General features: G+C 36.6%; 1 protein-coding gene across 2 annotated transcripts in view; it reads left to right on the forward strand.

The window, feature by feature from the left end:
- RFX7 (regulatory factor X7) overlaps positions 1-14,950 on the forward strand; it is a 120,929-nt gene that overhangs the window by 50,193 nt on the left and 55,786 nt on the right. For both annotated transcript variants that reach the window (XM_064485574.1, XM_031452995.2), the window contains exon 3: positions 1,103-1,136. In XM_064485574.1, coding sequence (XP_064341644.1) covers positions 1,103-1,136 — 34 coding nt within the window. The remainder of the gene's footprint in view (positions 1-1,102; positions 1,137-14,950) is intronic.

Here is a 14,950-nt window from a genome sequence, read left to right on the forward strand (position 1 = left end):
TAGCTAGAAGTATCATTTACTTTTCCTTTTAGTCATTCTGAACTTTGCAATTGAACTTAATCCAGTCATACTTTGTTCTTTGTTCAAAAATGAAATTTGAAATCTAAGTACAGGTATAAAGTTTTAGATTATTGATTGTATTAACTGAATTGAGATTTAAATATTCATTTTTATTTACTCTACAGACTAACTGTATAGCTATATACAAAAGAAAATAACCACTTTTTTCTTTCTTTACATTTACTTGGCTCTAGAACCTTTTATGGAAGATAATTTGGTTTGTAACATCTTTTAAGGATTGTACATAAACTGTCTGAACTTTGCATGATTTCATTGCATTTGCACTTTATGTTAAAATCCAAATGACAGTTCAATTGTTTTGTGCCAGGTTTATTTGTGTTTTATGTTAATAATTCAGTTACATTCAGTAGTTCAGTTAAATTGATACAGAGTGGCATTTCTGTGTTATTTATTTCTAAATGTAGTCTCCCTCTCCAATTTATTACCGTATTAGCTAATCTTTATTATTACTTTTACGTCTAGGGATTCCTTTCTTGGGTGTGTGTTGAGGGGTGTGTAAATGAGAGAGGACTAGAAAGAAAGGAAGGAAAGAGAGTCTACTTTGTAACAGGTCTCTAGAAATACAGATAACACTACCACATTATGGCTTTTAAATGCTAGTCAAATTGTCCAGAGTGACAAGCACACAGTAAAAATCATAACTCATTGTAAACTTTGTGTTCTATTTCTGTATGTAATAATGAATCTGTACTTTTATGTATCATTAAAACTTAATTGTTTATTTGAAACATCTGTTATAATGATACAGCATAACAATAAGGTGACTGTAATGGTGATCTCAAAAAATATTCTGATCATGCATGCTTCAGGACTGAATTTAGTACAATGAATGGGAAATAGATTTTTATTTTGCTTGTGAAAAATGCAGTGTTAGGTTATGATGCCTAATCTTAATAAGGAGTTTTACTGATTTCTTGCATAGTACAGATGACTAATTACCATGTCTGTTTGAGAATATTTCAATTATTTAATAAATGTATCATTCTTATTAACCTAACTTTCTTTTTTTTTTTTTTTTTAGCAAAACTATACAATCTAAAGTGGACTGCATTTTGGTAAGAACTAATCTTAAAGTTCTATTGTAATAAGACTTTTCCGATTAAATAACAAATATTATTTTTGAGTAAATATTTATTTTAAATATAACTCAATTTTAGTGAATAAAATTTGACGTTTAATTACAGCCCTAGATGTGAACTGGCTATAATCTATCTAAATACTTTCTTATAGTATCTCATCAATGATGAAATCATAATTTGAGGTAATTGCATGTTTTTGAAACTTACTGGCCTTTACTAAAGTTCACTTAAACATTTAATAACTTGGATGTATATTTTTCTGTTCTAATGTCTCAAATAATTTTTTAAAGAAAAAATTTAAGATGTTTTATGGGTTAGTTTTGTTGTGATAGCATATTTTTCATATTTGGGTTGCTAGACTTCAGGAATTAAAGACACAATAACAGCTTACATTTAGGTTAAACTTACAGACTCTAAGAATTTGTTTAATGAAAGCTTTTTAAAATACTTCATGGGTTAGTTGTAATATACTTTTCATGTTTTGAGTTGCTGGCTTTCAGGAGGTAAAGCCACAAAAATAGTTTAAGTTTAGATAGTATTTGTAGTTCTATAGATTTTTCTCAAAACATAAGGGAAGGAGTATGTGGCTACTGAGACTACTGGAATAGAAATTACTTCTTCCTTGAAATCCTTATTAATGGAATACTTCCTCAGCATAGAGTACTCGGTGACTCCACACTGTCAGATCCCCACAGCGTCACTGCAGGTAGTCCTCTTTCTCTGCTTGTGGCATCAGAACTTTCTTATTCAGCTTTGGGTCCTCCCTGTAAGCTAATAACTTTTCTTGTTGGGAGGCAAGGTCAATAGTGTCTGGTGCTGAGATAGTATGTGATCTTATTAGGTTATAGCATTATTATTTGCTTCTAGGTAGGTGAATAAACAAGAATACTTACAGGAGAAGCGGTAATTTGATCAGTTCTTCTGTGTATTTCTAACCTAATAGTTAGGAAAGAGGACTTTGTGGGGATGTTTTCCCCTTTTCCTTTTGCTTACTCTTTATTGTCTTTTTTTTACTCTCTCTCAATAACCCTCTGAAGTAGATAATCTTGTTACCTCTCTTTTTCAAATGAAGAAACTGATGCTTTTGTGTTTACTTCAAAAAATGACGATTGAACTTCTTCTGTCTGCCAGTGTTGGATATAAGGAGTACAGAATTAAAAGGACATGTTTCCTTGTCTTCAAGAAATTAGGTCTATTAAAATATATTCAGTAGTGTTCTTAAGACCTAGGAAGGTGGTGACTGGGGATGGAGGGTTGACATTGCCAACCCCCACCCCCCAAGCATTCTCTCTCTCCCAACTCTCAAGAGTCTCATTGTTTTATCATTCAATAATTACTGCAAAGTTATTCTGTGCCAGACCCTGTTCTGGGTGTCAGATACAGTGGTAAACGAGACAGATACAGATCCTGTCTAAGACCACCTGGCTTTTTTTTTTTTTTTTTTTTTCCAGTATCTGAGATAATGTTGGAGTATTCAGTTTTTCCTCTTTGAGAAAATTGAGGCAGAAGACTGGTATAATTTATGAATTATGGCATTTATAAAATACTAAATAAAAACAAAAAGCTTTTTTTAATCTTTCAGGAGTTCAGAAATGTTTATACTTAGCATTTAAGTTTTAAAGTTATATGTGGTTGATAAACAAGTAGTAAGATCTCTATCCTCGTTATCCTTAAGTTTTACTGAGTTAGACATTAAATGAATGGTAAAATAAATAAGCGTTAAAACTTCAGATAAAGATAAATGCTGCTACAAAATTTTTAAAAGACAAAAGGAGACAACTGATGGTGAGTAGGGTAACCTTAGATTGGGTGATTAGGAAGTCTGTTTGAGGAAATAACATTTGAGAGGAGACCTGAATAGAAAGCCAGTTTTATGAGATGATCTACCTGTGACACAAACTAGACAAAGGAAACAGTAAGTACAAAAATTCTGAAGCAGGAATGAGTCTGGGACATTTGAAGACTCCACAGAACCTAGTGTGCTGGAACTAATGGAGGAAGGGGAGGATGATAGGAAGAAAGTTCAGATAGGACTTATTTAGGTGTGGCAAATAGTATGGATTTCATTCACTGCATGGAAAGTCAATTGAAGGGTTTTAAGTAGGAGAATAGTGTGATCTAGATTTTCTTTTCAATACCCTAGCTGTTGCTGGAAAATGGGCTTATAGAGGGTTAAGAGTAGAAGCAGGAAACCAGTTAGACTGTCCAAATGGGAATTCAAGGCTCTCAGATAATGGCAGTGGAAGACGAGGAAAAAAAATAGATGGATTCAAGGCATATTTTGGATATAAAGCCAGTGGGCCTTGCTTGCTGATGTATTGAATGTGGAGGGAGAAACAGGAATTAAGAATGATTCCTTTTGGCCTAAAGGATTTCCTTCAGTATTTCTTATAAAGGCAGATTTGCTCATAATGCATTCTCTTGATCTGTATTTTTTTGTGAATGTCTTTATTTTGCCATCAGTTTTGAAAGATAGTTTTGCTAGATACAGAATTCTTGGTTAACAGGTTTTTGCCTGTTTTTCATTTCTGAATGTGTTATTCTGCTGCCTCTGGCCTTTATTGTTTCTGATGAGAAGACAGTCATTAATCATGTTGTTTTCTGGTACATGATGCCATCAAGATTGATTCATAAATTCATTCACTTCTTTGTTTGCTCACCCACCTACTCTTGCTTTCAACATTTTAACAATTATATATGTAAGTATGGGTCACTTTGTGTTTATCCTGCTTTGGGTTTGCTGAGTTTGCATATGTAGATTAATCTGATTTGGGAAGTTTTTAGCCATTATTTCTTTAAATACTTTTCCTCTCCCTTGGATTCCCCTCTCTTTAGGAAGCTACCATTATACATATATTGAAATGATTGCTCTTGTCCCTCCAGTCCCTGAAGCTTTATTTTTTTATGATTATGTTTTTCTGTGTTCTAGTTTCTCTATTTTTATTAAGATTCCCTATTATTTGATTCATTGTCATTATGTTTTCCTTTTTATGTTTAAACACAGACAGCATCATTCTGGCAGCACTACTATCCATGTGGGATAGGTCATGAGAGCAGCCCCAGGCAAAAGTGTTTCTTATGTACTTGAAAAGAGTGTATATTCTACTGTCTTTGGATGGACTGCTCTTTATAAGTATATATATATAATATGTGTGTGTATATATATACACTTATAAATACATAAATACTTACAGATATATATATATGTGTGTGTGTGTGTGTGTGTGTGTGTGTGTGTGTGTGTATAAATAAATAAATTAGGTCCAGTTGGTTATTGTTTTTCAAGAGATATTTATCCTTAGTGATTTTCTTTTACTTGTTATTTCAGTTACTGAGAATGATACTAAAATCTCATACTTGTGATTGTGAATGTTTTTTCTCTCTGATCCTGTCAGTTTTTGCTTCATGTATTGAAGCTGTTAATAGGAACATAAATATTTAGGATTGTTATTTCTTCTTCATGAATTGATTCTTTCATTATTATGATATTTCTGTTTTTATCTCTGGTAACATTTGTTGTTTTCAAGTCTGCTTTGTCTGATATTACCTCCTCCCCCTCCATCTTTCTTATAATTAATGTTTGTGTGCCATATCTTTTTTCATCCTTTTACTTTTAAACAGTCTGAGTCTTTAAAGTGTTTTGTTGTTGTTGTTGCTGCTGTTACCATCATGTTTGTGTCTTTCTTAACCAGTCTGACAAGCTTTGTCTTGTAATCACCTGTATGATTGAGTGTATTACACCATTTTGCTACTTATCTTCTTGTAGTGTAGGTCTACTACTGATTAATTCTCCCAGGGTTACTTTATATTAAAAAAGCCTTTAACTTCCCTTCATTTACAAAGGGTATTTTCACTGAGTATAGAATTCCAGATAATTTTTCTTTCATCGTTTTTGCAGTGTAGATCCACTTCTGTCCTAAACTCACTTCTTTTTCTCCAGTTGTCAGCAGATGATCTCAGCTCCTCCTTCTCTGAGGAAATGGTCAGATGCAGTGTAGGCATTACACACAATTAAAACCACTTCTTATTCTCAACTTGGTAGTTTCTCACTTCTGTATGTTGTCTTCCTTCCCTTTCTCCCAGCAGAAGAAATATCTTTCTGCTTATCTGAAGGTTGGTCTCCTCCATCTAGGCCCCGAATCCCATCTCCTCCTGTCTCAGAATTCACTACATTTATTCTCTTCCTCTTGTGATTTTGTTCTCTCATTTTCTACTGGCCTTTTCCCATTAATGGTTAAGTGCTTAATTTTTTCCATCTATTAAAAAAAAAAATCCTTCCTGAAACCCACAACCTTTCTTTAGCTACCACTCTGTCTTCCTCCTTTCTCTTGGAAGAAGAAAGTCAAAAAAGTTCAGTCAAAGTGTTGATTGAATTCAGTCTCTTGCCTCACCTTCAATTCATTCTTCAACCCCAGTAACAAGTCTTCTCTTAAAAACCACTCCTCTGAAACCTGTGTTTATCAAGGATGTCATGACCTCTTGTTGCTAAAAATAATGAACAGTCTCAGACCCTAACCTGACAACCCTTTTTCAGTTGACTCTATTGACATTTCTCTTACTCACCCCTCTTCCTTGTTTAGTTCATTTTTGTTCTTTTAAGGCCTTAGATACCACACTATCCTGATTTTCCTGTTACATCTTATGCTGTTCTTTCCCAGTTGCTTTAGGGCCCTCTATTCCTTGACCTAAGTCCTCTGCATTCTGTCTACATTTGCCCATGGTGATCTCATCTACTTTGATAGTTTCAGTTAATCTCAGTACACTGATGATTCCTAATTATACATCCCCAGCTTAAGCTCCAGACCCATATAGGCCACTGTTATCAGCTGACCAGTTTTACTAAGATGCCTCATAGGCATTTCAAACTCAGCTTCTCTAGAACCAGTCTTACTGTATCATATTCCAAATTCTGAACCTAGTTCTTTTTGTTTCCTATTGCTCCTATAACAAAGCATCATAAATGTAGTGGCTTAAAACCACAAAAATATATTATCTTGTAGTTCTGTAGTTCAGCAGTCTGACACAGGACTCACAGGTAAAATGAAGGTGTCGGGAGGGCTGTGTTCCTTTTGGAGGCTCTAGGGGAGAATCTGTTTCCTTGCCTTTCCTAGCCTTCAGTGGCTATGTCTTCAAAGCCAGCAAAGGCTACTCAAGTCCTTCTTACACTGGAGTGCCCTGACACGTCTCTTTTTTGTGGTCAGAATTCCCTCAGCTTCCCTCTTATCAGGACACTTGTGATTACATTGGGCCTACTAGCAATCCAGGATAATCTCCCTGTCTCAAAGTCCTTAATTTAATCACATATACAAAGTCCCCTTTGCCATGTAAGGTAACAGATTCACAGGTTGTGGGGATTAGAGGATTAGGACATGAGCATCTTGGAGGACCACTATTCTTTCTACCATATTGTCTTAGTGAATGTGCTCATTCATCCAACCTAAAAACCGGGTAGTCATTCTTGTTTTTATCTTCTTTCTCACCTTCCTCACATCTAGTCAGTCACCAAGTCCCATCAGTTCTGCCTTCGTAATGGCTCCATTTTTGTCGGTCCCTACTGCTACTGCGTTAATCCAGATCACTGTACTTGTAAATACTGCAACTATTTTTCCGTTTCTCATCTTTCCCCTTTCATTCCATTTTTCACAGCATCATCACGATCGTCTTTATAAAGTGTGAATCTGTTTATTTTATACCCTTGCTAAAGACCTTTCACTGTCTCCCTATTGTTCTTTCTTAAGGTATTGAAGACCCTTTGTACTTACACTTTACTTTTCTTGTTTGACCTCATCTTTTTCTACTCAGTCCACAGACTACCCGCAAGCTATAGTTTACGGTTGTGGAGTAAGAGAAGGGAATATACACTCTCTCAGTCTAGAACAGCAATGTCCACTAGAACATTCCACTGTGGTAGAAATTGTCCTATATACGCTCTGTTCAATACGGGAGCCCCTAGACACATGGAGCTATTTGTTAAGCACTTGAAATGTGGCTAGTATGACTGAGAACCTGAACTTTTAATTTAATTTAATTTTAATTAGTTTTAAGTTAAGTGGCCCAAAGTGGCTAGTGGCAACCTTTTTGAATAGTGCAGGTCCAGAACAGTGGTCCTTAACTGGAGACAGTTTTGCACCCCAGGGAACACTTGACGGTGTTTGGAGACATACTTGTTTTTCACACTCAGACTTCTCCAGCATTGAGTGGGTAGAGGACAAGTATGCAGTTTAAACATCCTACAAACACAGGATATCACCTCGTAACAGACTTAACAGCCCAAATTTTTTAATAGTGTTAAAGTTGAGAACTCTGGTCTAGACTATCCTCTCCACCTTTTTTTTTTTTTTTTTTTTTTTTCTGCTATACCTAGTTATGTTAAGATTTGTCGTAGATGCCACCCGCCTTTGGAAAGTTGTTTGTGGTTTTTCAGGTCTGAGTCTGATACATCTTCCGTCCTATACCATGCTTACCTTTATTTGTATCATGTAGTCACCTCTGTGATAATCATAATTAGCATTACTTGTTCTTGGCTTCTTGAGTGTAGGACCATATTCACTGGAATATCCCCAGGTGCATGCCAGGGTGATCAATAAATATTTGTTAAATGTATGAATGAGTATAATCTAATAAATCAATTATTAAACATATTACAATTTAAAATATAAAGAAGTGTTGCCACCTTCAGTTCAGACCTTTTAGAGACCATACACTTGTTAAAATATTTGAATTAATTTGTTGGAATTACTTCACAGTTTGCTTGTAAGGACAGAAGCTTGTCTTATTCCTTTAGAGGGAAAGACCTCCCCCCCTCCCGGCATTGTCCTCTTCTCTGCTGTTCTACTTGGCTTAGTAGTCCTCTTCCTTCCACACTAGCCTGGGAGATAACCAGCTCTCATCCCCAGATCACAGATGGGGAACTAAAACTTTGTTGCATGGATTCAGGAAGAATTTGAGCAAGTGAAGTGGGACAAATAGGTCAGAAACTATGGGAAACTGGCAGTATAACGGAATGGCCCAGATCTGAAGTTGTAGAATGACACAGACCTGAGTTTGAATCTTTGCCCACCACAATTGCCATTATTGTCTGATTTTGGACAGTTTTGACCTACTTTAGTTATGTTTTTTAAAAAAATGATAGTAATAGTGTCTAACCCACTAAATTGCTGTAAATAGTAAGTGAGATAATTACAGGCACACCTCAGATACTGAGGGTTTGGTTCCAGACCACTGCAGTAAAGTGAACATCGCAGTAAGGCAAGTCACACAAATGTTTTGGTTTCCTAGGGCACGTAAAAGTTATCTTTACACTCTACTGTAGTCTATTAAGTGTGCCGTAGCATTATATCTTTTAAAAAATGTACATACCTTAATTTAAAAATACTTTGTTGATTTAAAAAGTGCTAATCATCATCTCAGCCTTCAGCAAGTCATAGCAGTAATATCAATCACTGATCACAGATCACCATAACAAATATAATAATGTTGATAAAGTTTGAAACACTATGAGAATTACCAAAACGCGACACAGAGGTAAGAAGTGAGCAAACAGTATTGGAAAAATGGTGCCAGTAGACTTGTTCAGTGCAGGGCTGCCGTGGTCCTTCAGTTGGTAAGAAACACAGTGTCTGTGAAGCACGACCAAGGGAAGCTCAGTAAAACCAGGTGTGCCTGCAGTGTGAACACAGGGCCTGGCACAGTCAGCACACGTGGTGGCTTCAGTTGAGGGGGTTGTGTGTGTATAAATTGATAACGTTGCTCTGACTGACTTAACTGCCATCAATTTATGTTTCTGGCAGTCTAAACATTAGGCAGGGATCACATTTTCCGTTCATCATCCCAGAACTTACCATTTAAGAATGAATGCTTACCATATGGAACCACTGAGGGGAGAGTACTGACTCCCTCCAGCATAGAGAGTGGAAGATAGAGAAGCTGGGGATCACCTGGCTGAAGCTGTCCAAGAAGCCAGAAGGTACATATTGTGGAACAGCTGCCAGTGTCAACACTCCATGCTGCCTCCCCCTCCAGGCCTTTGGAGATGCTGTTTCCTCTGCCAGCTGTGCCCTTCTCAGATTTCCTTCACTTGGAAAACTCCTGCTCCTTTTGGACTTGACTCAGAAACCTTTTTGGAAAGCTTGTTTATCTACTAGGAATGCTTTCAGCTGCAGATAACAGAAAACCGCAACTATTGGTGGCTTAAAGAAATAAGAGTTTGTGTCATCTAACAAGTCCAAAGTTAGGCATTCAAGAGCGGTGCAGTAACTCAGCAACGTCACTGGAGTCCTAGGCTCTTTCTTTTTTGCTTGTCATCTTTTGTCCTGTCACATCATTGAAGGCTGCTGCACTTCTGTGTGCCTTCTATCCAAATACTAAGGCAGGAAGAAGGGAGGGCGGCAAAAGGACTTTCTTCTCGGGAAGCCCTGTCTTTATTTTCAGGACAGCTACTTCTAGTCCCAAAACCCACCTCAGGGACTTCAACCTCCAGGGGTGCCCCTAGCTGCAAGGGAAACAAGGGTAGAATATTTTGTTTTCTAGCCTCTCTACCAGAGGAAGACAATGAAGAAGGTGTTTAGCAGTATACATACGAGTCCAGCCTATCTGCTGTACCTTCTCATGTTAAGGACTCCTGCTTTCATGCACCTTGCAAAAAACTTTATACCCATATTTAAGTGCTTACCATATGGTATGGTAATTAGCAGATTAATTTGTTTTCTTCCCCAGAAATAAGCTTTTGGTAGTATAGACTGTGTCTTATGGTCTTTGTATCCCCAGTGCTTAGTTCAGTGTCTAGTTCATGGAAGATACTCAGTAAATATTTGCAGAATGATTATCCACAAATAGTAATTATCAAAAAGAATGTATAATATGCCTATAACGCCCTCAAAACAGAGTTTCTTTGTACTTGTTGTCATTATTACTATTAGCATTTATTAAGTATTTATTACCATGTGCCATTTAAGTGCTTTACATATTTTATCATTCAGTCCTCATAATTTGCCTATGAGGTTAATCTGTTATCATCCTCATTTTACAAATGAAGAAACAGGCTCAGACAGGTTAAGTAACTTACTCAAGTCATAAAACTTACTAATTCGCAGAATTAGGCTTTTAATACAGATAGTCTTTCTCCAGAGCCAGACTTTTAAAAACTGTGATATATATATATCCTTTTTAAGTGTCTTAAATACGAGGTTATTATATATGAATTTCAAAAAAATTCTGCTACTTCTTCTTATAAGTTAAGAAATATTCCTAAAAGTAATTATCCACTTTGAAAAGAAATCTGAAAAGAAAAAATTAAAAGCTACCCTCATTATCTTTTTTCGGTAGTCAATATTTCTAAATGCAGTCTCTTTTTTGCAGGCAGGTTTCTTGAATGCCATTTAAAAAACATAATATGCTCTCTAAAACGAAAGAGCTAAAGTGATTTTAGTTGTTTGAATTGATTACAGTTGTGAAGACTATGGGACTACGAAAGACACTAGAAGTGAAGAACATAAAATTGTATCTGTCCTATTTTTAGAGCCTAGTATTTTCCTTGCTTATCAGTAAAGACAAATGAAAATATTTTTAGTAACATAATTGTGAGTAAAGTTTTTTAATATTTTAATGCAACAGTTGATTTTTACTTAATTTGAATAATTATCAATGTGACTGAAACTAAATTTCTCATGAGTTGTAACAATTTTAGATCTATAATATTATAGATTTGTAGAGCTGATCCAATTATATTTTTCATAACCAGTTTGACAGTCAAGGCAAAATCTTACTATTGACATATTCAACCTAAGAGGATCAGGTAGACCTCAGCAGAGTTTGAAAGCTGCTCATTCCGTATTACTTATTCCCCTTATTTAGTTCAGTTAAATTGGACTACATGAAAGCTATAACAATCTTAACACTTAAAATGTGAGAGAAATAATCCTGAATGTCTGGAGCAGAAAAGGCCGGGTTTGGTGAGAGTCACCACAGAAAGAGAGGAAGTAATAGTTTTTGTTTCCCAGAATACGGTCCTTGGAAGAATATTTCCATAGGGTGTTAATATGTTATGCAGAAAAGTTCCTAAAGTCAAATATGTTTCATGAACTCTGGGTTCAGCAGTATCTTAAGAGCTGTTATTAAAATATTGCTGTATATTGTGAATCTTAACAAATACTCACTATGTTCCAGACTTTTTTCCCTCATAAAAGTTCTCATGAAACTGGTGTTCAAAGGAAGGCCCACTATTTGGGGAGTGTTCAGTAAAATTGATAGGCCAAGTTTCTACACTAGAAAGAGAAATTATTTCCCATGTTACCATTTGGAACTATAAGGATATTGAGAACTTCCTGTTTATCTTACTGTGTATTAGGTGTGTATTGCCACCAGGAAGCAATCTTCCCACCAGTTCTAATGTTCAGGTCCCCTAAATTGATTAGTTATGCCTTGAAGTTATTAAACTAACAAAAGATAAAAAAGGCGGGGGGGAAGACCATATATTTTGGTTCCCATTAGGAAAAGCCAATGTCATTATTAAAAGAGGTAACATTCAGCTTGTCAGCAAATCAGCTGAAAGCCAGAGAAAAATGTTTCTATCATGCACTAGGCAATACAGCAAGGATCCTAATAAGATTATAGAGATAAGAGGAGACAGTCTTTGTTTACTTTCTTCCTTTCAACTGGAGAGGTTGAAGGCTTAAAAGGTGGAATAAGGGAGGCTGAGTACAACTCACCCTTGGACAACACAATTTTGGACTGCTTGGGTCCACTTATATGCAGATTTCTTTTGCTAAATACCATGCTACAGCACTGCATGATCTGTGGTTGGCTGAATCCCCAAATGTGACTGCAGTATGGAGGGCCAACTGTGAAGTTACACTCAGATTTTCAAATGGGGAGGGTAGGCTTCCTCAGCCCCCATGTTCAAGGGTCAGTTTATTTTAAATCCATCTAAATCCATACTTTAAACCTCTTAGGCAGAGCATACTGCCTTACTTCTAGGGCTCTCTAACTGACCAGTGTTCTAAGAGGACTCCTATGTATCGCCAGCTACTTCGAGGTTTAAAAAATGAAGTATTGGCCTTTTTTGGTGACCTCACACAGCCTAATAAAGCATCTGCTTTACAGAGCATGTTATGCTCTGTGCCGGGAAGGCCAGGTAAACTCACCTGGGTGAAAATTGAACATGTTTAATGAGTTCCTTGCCATAAATGAGTCTAAAGGCTTCCTGACTGAAGTCCACTCTACCGGGAGAGGGCTTATGCATGAGAGTTGACCAAAGGAGGGCTTTCTAGGATTACGATTGGGAGAGAGAAGTTGAAAGTGATGTGTGGTTGCCAGAATGCCTATTCCTTCTGGAGGGGCTAGACGCCATCACTCAGACTCTTCAGTAGTGAGGCAGGTTTCCTCTAGGGGAGAGCTCCCCATAGGGTCCTCTTGCACAGGAGTACAGTAGAAACTTGAATGGGTGAAACTGTGTTGGATCAATAGTCAGTATATCTTGGGTTCTGAGTGCCGATTAAAGAATCCTTCAGCTCTCTGCCTCCCATCCATGCTGGACTGGTATTTGTCCTTCACAGGGAAATGAACAAAAATTAACAGTCTGTGTTCTTTAAAAACTTTCCTCCTGTAATGGACACCAAAGCCTATTATTAGGTAAATCTTAAGAACCAACTTTCTCAGCACACAAAAGTTGTCTACTATAAAAGCTAAGACCTGAAAAGAGAATCACAACAGAGGTGCTAACTACTGCATCTCAAAGATCCTATTGAACATAGTAATAAGTTGGTTAGAAACAGGCAAGGGGAAAGCAGGGCAAGTAGTCTGTCCATAGCAAGTCTGTTCATTTATTACGGGTATCTAATGTTGGAGGTTCAGTGGTACCTGCACCCTCACCAGGGTCATATCTGGAACATTGCAATAGAGAATTTTTTCCTGAGTATAGCCTTTCTAGTATCATTGCATTTTTGCTTCTGGCTTCTTATTCGTATGGCTTGCTCTGAAACCAAGTGCTGTACATTCCAGAGACCCTGGATTTTAAAACATTCAGTTGCTCAGATGTGGACTGAATGGTAGTAGCAAGCAGGACTGGTGCAGCTAATCAAGTATACTAGTGCTCATGGTCATGGAAGGAGTCAGCCCCGACCCTGGAGACCAGAGGAGCTAAACTGGAGACCTACAGGCTAGATCTGTTCCACAGAGGTATTTCATTTGTCCCACACTAACAGTTTTTAAATTTCAAATTAGTTGGCATATTTCAAATTTTAAATTTTAAAATTGGGAGAGTTCACCAGAAAAATGAGGTATCTGGCTTCTCTGAAAACTTAGGACACTGAATCCTTATTTCCACATGATGTATATTCTCCAGTTTTCTTAGTCCCTGCCATATGTTTAGTTCCTCAACATAGATACTTTTCTTACCTTTAGTTCACTTTAATAATTTGCATTACCTGCTTGGCATTTGAGTTTGTGACATCTGTGTTAGATTCTTTTGGGGAGAAATTTTTCTGAGAGTCATTCTTTTTCTTCTTCATGTGTACAACAAAGCAATTCACGTACATACATATTTTTTTTCAGATTCTTTTCCATTACAGCTCATTACAAGAAAATTGAACATAGTTCCCTGTGCTATACATTAATTCCCTGTTGTTTATCTATTCTACACACAGTAATGTGCATCTGTTAATCCCAAACTCCTAATCCATCCCTCCCACCCCCCATTTCCCCCGGTAACCACAGTTTGTTTCTGAGAGCTATTCTTTACAGGATTGAAGGAGCCATAATAGTGTGTATGAGGACAAATAGTGAGAAGACAGCCTCTGTTTTTGTCTGTTAGTAACATGGATTCTTTACTGTCAGTTCTTGCCTTGCCTGGCCGTTACAACAACCAGTCAGGAGAAAGCAAAAGTAGAATGGAACAAAGAATTAATGATAACCCTTTTTGAGAATCTTTCCTATTGGTGCAAAACATTTTATCCTCTTACTTTCCAGCTGAAACCTCCCCTGATCGTTCTGGTTTAAATTGTACCCCCTACCAATACTTTTTCTTTATAGCGTTTATCATTATCATGTAACAGATGTTTTACTTTTAAATTTTTTCTCTCTCCCTGGTACTGAAATATGAGGTCATGCATGACTAAAGCATAGTTGGCACTCAGCACTGGATAAATGAATGAATAAATGAGTCAATCGCATTTAATTTTTTAAACTTTTCAAATCTGTCCCATAGCTAATGTTTTAAGTTAGAAGCCAATTCTTTTACTGTGCCTACTGCTGAAGTGATTGGATGGGAGCTAAAAGGTATGTGAAACAGAGTGTAGGATATCTGCTTCTGAGAACCAAACTAATATTATTAGAGTGGGGCTTTCTAAGATAGATAACACACTCCCAGAAATAAATTTGAGTAACTTGTTCAAGGAATAATTTTTAACAAGAGGCACATCTGTGCTCCTGCCCTCCAGAGATACGTGTTATTAAGGAGGTGTGTATGAGGTGTATACAATTTGAAAAGACTTCTTTTCTCCCTTTCCTCCTTTATGGAAGAAAGCATGTTTTCTCACCTTAAATCCTTGCTGTAATGAATACTAAATGTTAGCCAAGGTCAACTTCCTGACCCAGTCTTGATTGAAACTAAACATCTTGTTTGGAATATCTAATTAAAACTCATTAAAGTTTTGTGTTTTTTTTTTTAAGCTTATTGTTAGAATAGAAAATACGGTTTATCATGTGACGTGTCACTAGGGTGACTGTTCGTGAAAACCAAGCTCAGAATCTGAATTTTTCCTTTCAGCCACTTGGTAGAGAAGAAATGAGTAGCT

This window comes from Camelus dromedarius, chromosome 5 (genome assembly GCF_036321535.1).
Source record: "Camelus dromedarius isolate mCamDro1 chromosome 5, mCamDro1.pat, whole genome shotgun sequence".
Lineage (NCBI taxonomy): Eukaryota > Metazoa > Chordata > Mammalia > Artiodactyla > Camelidae > Camelus > Camelus dromedarius.